The sequence below is a fragment of the Micromesistius poutassou genome (assembly GCF_964030765.1).
Source record: "Micromesistius poutassou genome assembly, contig: SCAFFOLD_6275, whole genome shotgun sequence".
Taxonomy (NCBI): Eukaryota; Metazoa; Chordata; class Actinopteri; order Gadiformes; family Gadidae; genus Micromesistius; species Micromesistius poutassou.
In genome coordinates, this window is record NW_028178457.1 from 5,001 (window position 1) to 11,183 (window position 6,183).

General features: G+C 47.9%; 1 protein-coding gene across 1 annotated transcript in view; it reads left to right on the plus strand.

Annotated features, from left to right (window-relative positions):
* LOC311374519 (uncharacterized protein) overlaps positions 1-3,484 on the plus strand; it is a gene marked incomplete at its 5' end in the record, with an annotated part of 8,437 nt that extends 4,953 nt beyond the window's left edge. The window contains 7 exon segments of the mRNA XM_084490354.1: positions 152-215; positions 513-649; positions 893-964; positions 1,102-1,195; positions 1,786-1,835; positions 1,959-2,164; positions 2,568-3,484. Of these exon segments, the coding sequence (XP_084346480.1) occupies positions 152-215; positions 513-649; positions 893-964; positions 1,102-1,195; positions 1,786-1,835; positions 1,959-2,164; positions 2,568-2,689 (745 nt within the window).
* Between the last annotated feature and the right edge of the window lie 2,699 nt (positions 3,485-6,183).

Below are 6,183 nucleotides of genomic sequence, written 5' to 3' on the forward strand. Positions count from 1 at the left end.
GTAGCCCTCGGTGGGAAACGAGGAGCTAGCGTAGACAACAGTGCCGTGACTCGCCATCACTGACTGACTCGCCGTGTTGAATTCACGCCTCTGCGATGCTGTCCCGCTTCCACCCCGCTGCTCCCCTGGCCGTCCCCCCCCCCCCCCCCAGGCCCCACCACGCCGAGTACTACATGCACGAAGCCAAGAGGATGAAGCACCGCGCCGACGCCATGGTACGTCCACTCTCACGTCCCCCCAACCCCCCCCCCCCCCCCCCCCCCCCCGTTCCGACATCCTGACGACACAATAACACGACGTAAACACGACGTCACGGGACAGAACACAATGTCCACCCCCCGTGTTTTGTCTGCCGTCGATTTCGCAAAAGAAAGAAAACCCACTTTCTCTTTTGTTCCTTACCCTTGACCTGCCGTTCCCCCCTTCCTCTCTCTCTCTCGTCTCTCTCTCTCTCTCTCTCTCTCTCTCTCTCTCTCCCTCTCTAATACCTGTGTTAACTGTCCGACCACCAGGTGGACAAGCTGGGCAAGGCGGTGAACTACGTCGACGCCGCCCTGTCCTTCATGGAGTGCGGGAAGGCCATGGAGGAGGGTCCCCTGGAGGCCAAGTCCCCTTACACCATGTACTCGGAGACGGTGGAGCTCCTCAGGTGAGTCACTGGGGGGCCCCCGTCTGGTTCCAATGGACGTGAGACACACGCACAGAGGGGGGAAAACCACACGGAGAGAGAGAGAGAGAGAGAGAGAGAGAGAGAGAGAGAGAGGAGAGAGAGAGAGAGAGAGAGAGAGAGAGAGAGAGAGAGAGAGAGCGCCAGGGGCCGTAGACCAACGTACCGCTCACAGTCCACAGGCGCTTCCCTGTAGTGATCATTTCTGTGCTGTGTTTACTGCAGGTACGCAATGAGGCTGAAGAGCCACTCGGGCCCCGGGGCCCGGCAGGAAGACAAGCAGCTGGCCGTTCTTTGGTGCGTATGCCAAGGCACGCCTGGCATCTTCCATCCAGCTCGATTCATGTGCGTTCATGTTGCTGGGGAGGTTTTTGTGGGTCTTTTGTGTTTTTTTTCCAAGTGAATGTATTTCTTGTGGTTTCGTGTGTCTGCAGCTTCCGGTGCCTCGCGCTGCTGTACTGGCAGATGTTTCGACTGAAGAAGGACCACGCGCTGAAGTACTCCAAAGCTCTGCTGGACTACTTCAAGGTAAACTCCAGAGGAAAAAGGATAGCGTTTTTTTGTGTTGCTTCTTTGTTGCGTCATTGCTGTAGACTATAATCTGGGATCCAGCAGTCCTATTATGTTATAGCAGAACTCCTGAGAGGGGGGGGGACGGGACGGGGGGGGGGGGGGGGGGGGGGGGGGGATGGCACACTGCCTCGGTCAGACACCAGAAACTGAAAGGGTGAAGTAAGGCCTTGTTTCCTGTTTTGTTAAAGACATTTCTACCAAAGAGAAACTCATTTTGTGAGTGGATGATGCTTTCAGAAAGGGATTTTAATAAGTGTATTTCGACACAGTGTTGATTTTTAACCTTTACAGACAATATTTACAGTTTACTCACACTGGCCGAGGTTTGTGTCGGCCAATTACACACTCACAGATACCCTCCTCCAGCAACATGATTGGTCGAACAAAATATGAAGCTAAAGAACGTGAAATCTTTGTCAAGATTTGAGCTTGTCTGCTGTCAGATTTCACATGGATAATTTAAAGTCTGATTTGTGAGCCCACTATCAACTGCATACTGCTCCAGCTAAAATAATGAAACGCGCTGTTGGTGATGTCATCTCCAGAGCTCTCCTAAAGTGCCTGCCACAGCCCCCGCCTGGAGTGACTCTGGGAAGTGAGTAGCCATAACTACTAGTTAATACTCTGGGAATCTATCTCTTTGGAATCTATTTGATTAAAACCAAGCTCTAATACATCTGCTTTGCGTGTCGTTGTTTATTATTTTTCACCACCTCAGGATCACAAAGGGACCCGCCTCCTTGATGCCTTCCAGCCAGGCTACACACAGTCTGGGGTCACCTGGGGCCAGCGCTGCGCCGTCGCTCATCAGCATTCCCCAACGTATCCACCAGATGGCAGCAAACCACCTTAACATCACCAACAGCGTCCTCTACAGCTACGAATACTGGGAAGTGGCCGACAACCTCGCCAAGGAGAACAAGGGTGAGCCGTGCAGATATCTGGGATCTATTAGCAATGGCTCTGTCTGTGTTTACTTAGCATGTTCTCACATGTGTATTGGCTTTCGTCTTCTTTTTTTATAGTGCAAAAACATGCAGATTAGGCGTGCACATTTGGAAAACTCAAATTCCCTCCAAGTGTGTCTGATATGTATATGTGTGTGTATTGGCCTGTGTGTGTGTGTGTGTGTGTGTGTGTGTGTAAAACCACGATCACACAACCCCTATTCCCACTGAAGTGTAATTCCAGAAAACATCAATGTAAAACTCAGCCTCAGGAGAAGGTTAGGTTTGTGTGAGCCATTCACAACAGAATGCCTTCAAGGCTACGAGGAGTTCACATTAACACATCCCTGTTCTCTTTGTCCCCTGTTCTCACCGCCCAGAATTCTTCAACTACTTGAACACTCTGTCAGGCCCATTGACTCTCCACAGTAGTATTGGCCATGCAGTCCAGTACACTAGACAGGCTCTCCAGTGGATACGAATAAGTGCCAAACTCAGCTAGAGAGAGAGAGACAGAGAGAGAGAGAGAGAGAGAGGGGGAGAGAGAGGGCTTCTTCTGCCCTCCCTTCGTACTGGATTCCCCCCTGAAGCCTCGCACCAAAAAAGGCCTCGACCAAAAGTGCTCAGCCCATCACTACCTGCCCCCCGATACAACAATCATAAACAAACAACTCAAGCCGTGGCTGCAATGGATTTACTTTGTGGTTCATGCGTACCTGCGAGTGCGATTCTGACGGCGTGCCGGGATCCTTGCCTTGTTGTGTGGAAAGACACAAAGCACTCCTTGTTCGCCAGCATACTGCTGCACTGGTGAACCGGTCCCAGTCCCCACCCACCCCCCCCCAGTGAAACCATCTTACCATAAGCAGGCCAACCCAGTGGGACACCCACAGAGACTACCCACACGGCAACAAGGGACTGGGCCTTTGTTTGGGGATTCTGCTCATCAGTGGACTAAATGTGGATTGTAGTATGGACTGTACACGGCGGCCTCCAACCCTTTTGCCAAACGATTTACTAGTCACTCACAACAGAGCTGCTGCCACAGATGTTGCGATTCTGCGTGGAGTCGTTTGGGGTTCATTAGTAACCATTGGATCCCTTCCTTGGGGGCAAAACTGTAGAAGTGGATGACTATAATTGACACCAGGAATTGGGCATTGTGGACTTTTGTGAAACGGTATTCCACTTTTAACAAAGTAACAATCTAAACTGGGAATTTTTGCGGGAATGCATTTTTTTGTACTATTTTTGGACTTTTTTATAACTGTGACTTTTTACTTGTATGTGTTTTATACTGTGCAATATTTGTTAGGACGTTTTTATGAAAAGAGAAAACAAGTCCAGTAGCAAACCTAAAGGGTCACTTCTATGCAAAATGTATTTCTTTTCATGTTTGATTGTTGCATTATGCAATTGTTTAATGGATATTTAATGGAGTTCACAAAGAAATAATTCCTCCACAGACAAATATGCAGTCTTTTGTCTCATTGTTGAGTGTATTTTGCTTTGTAGGATATAACCACACAAAAAATATGTGGCTAATATGTATGTTCTATTGCTGCATGACATGAGATAATTAGCATTTATATCAGTGTGATACAGTGACTGATTAATATATTTTTACACACACACCCTCACGCTTGCACACATTCATGCATCTTTGCATGCATGCACACACACACACACACACACACACACACACACACACACACACACACACACACACACACACACACACACACACACATACATATACACATGCACATGCACATGCACATGCACATATACACACAGGAAACAACATAGGGCTTGGGATCCGTTTTTTCAGAAAGCCAATGATTTCATTATATTCTTTAGACCGAGTACACTATATCCTCCTGCACCAATAGAAATCCATGGGTAGAGCTCAGCATCAGTTGTCTGGTACCATAGCAACAGTTAAATAGAACAGCCAATAAGAGAGCTCTGTGGGAAATGACAAGCCTTAGATCAATAATATTCCATTGTTAACTGGTAGAGGAGAGAATTATGTTGTTAATTCATGTAAATTATTTTATTCATGACAAACTGTCTGACTGGCATGTGATTTTACATGTTAATTTCAAGCATATTGTTCTCAATGTGACGCCTCACTGTCTACGACGTCTCGCTTCGGTCAAAGCCACGGTCTCTCATGGTAGAAGTGTCCACTGTACCTACGGTTCCCTGCTACGTCGCACGCTGTGTCTGAGTAGGCCACCATGTTTGAAACCTCTCGCTGATTCGAAATTCTGCACATGCCCGTGCGCCGTCTGCGTCCTAGTCTGGGCTGGTCGTCAGTGCACGTGCCAGGTTTTCTGAGGACATCTGTACGGGGAGCCAGAGATAGACCAAAGGCAATTAATAGCGGGCTGTCATAATAAGCCGTCGCATGATACGAAGTAGACGGATGTCTCGTGCGAGCTTTATTTAACTCACCCCCTCTACAGCAACAACAACAACAACAACAATGAGACATTTGAACGCAAAGACACAATGTAACGGTGGCTCATGACGAATAGGGCTGCGTTGATAGGCCTACGAATGCAAATCGATTCGTCATCGGCGCAATATATATATATTTAAAAAAAAAAAGACAACCAAACAATGGAAACTAGCGGTAGAAGGCACTCAGAAAATAAATCCAGCCTTTCATGCGATGCGTCAAAATAGTTGAGTTGCCATGCACTTAGCTGTCCGCGTGATGGCAGCACGAGGGGCCAGAGCCCAGCCGCGCTGAGCAGGAGGAGGAGCCAGGGCTCGGAGCGAAAGCAAAGGGATCAGACTGCTGCTGCTGCCAGGGATAGAAATGGAGAGCACACGGACTGGGAGGGTGAGCGAAATTCTTGGAGGGACATGGTGGCAGCATGACCAAATCGGGGGACCTTAGTTCTCTTTGAACGCCTTCGTCAAGGTAGACAAAGTGCAGCTTTAAATGTCGCCCTGAACCGCCTCGTGGAGAGATACGGTGTTCCCGCCTGTGTCGTTTTTTTGTTTCGCGTAACCGATATTTCGGCTTACAAGACTATCTCTGCAGAAGTCTGGGGCTAGCGAGCCTGTTGGAGAGGATACAAAGGTAAGTAAGTGAGTTCTGTTGGAAAACCAATACTTTGAACCGTTGTTTACAACTTAGCGTTGCGATGCGTACGGCTCTGTTTACGCATGCAGCCTTACGACTAATGCCTATTCATTGTTTGGCAGCGACCACCATACGAGTCGAGGCTTTCAGAACCAATATTCAGGCAACGTGTGATGCCACTGAGTCGTTTTCCTTAGCCACCACTTGCATGAATTGACGTTAACGATATGTCGTGGCGCTGCGACAAGCACCGACGACTGACATGCATGTTGCCGACAGATCAGAAGAAAAAACCTTTCAAAGTCATTGTTCCAGTGCAGCCCATCACTCCTGAAAGTCTTGCTCGGGCATGCCCTTGCACTGAGTTTGCGAGACCTGTCACAATGAGTCGATCCTACTTTGCAACAATCCTCCGCATACGATAATATTCGGGAAATGTTCACCACGCAAACACTGTCACAAATGTTTACGAACGGTTTAACCCGTGTCCATAAGTATCAGTGGAATTGTTAAATAAGCATGTTGCTGCTTTTGACTTAAAAAAAAATTGTTGCTATGTAGTAAATCGAACTTCATTTTGCATGTACAGTAAATTGGCACGCTTTTGATCTCCTTTGACGCCAATATGTTGTCAAATTGTGAACCGTACCTTTTGGTTTCAGTTGACTCAGCATGAGTCGAGATGGTTGGTCAAAGAAGAGAGCCAATGCTGGGGATGACAATGGTTGGGCTCAGAAAGTAAGTATCCATCTTATTGCCATCATGCTAAACATTCATTCATACCAACTCCTACACAAGTTTCACTGAAGGAAAGGTCGTCACTGACTTGTCTCGCATATGCCGTTGTATTCAAATTGAGAGTAGCGGTCACAATGTCAACTGCTTAAGCTCAGTTG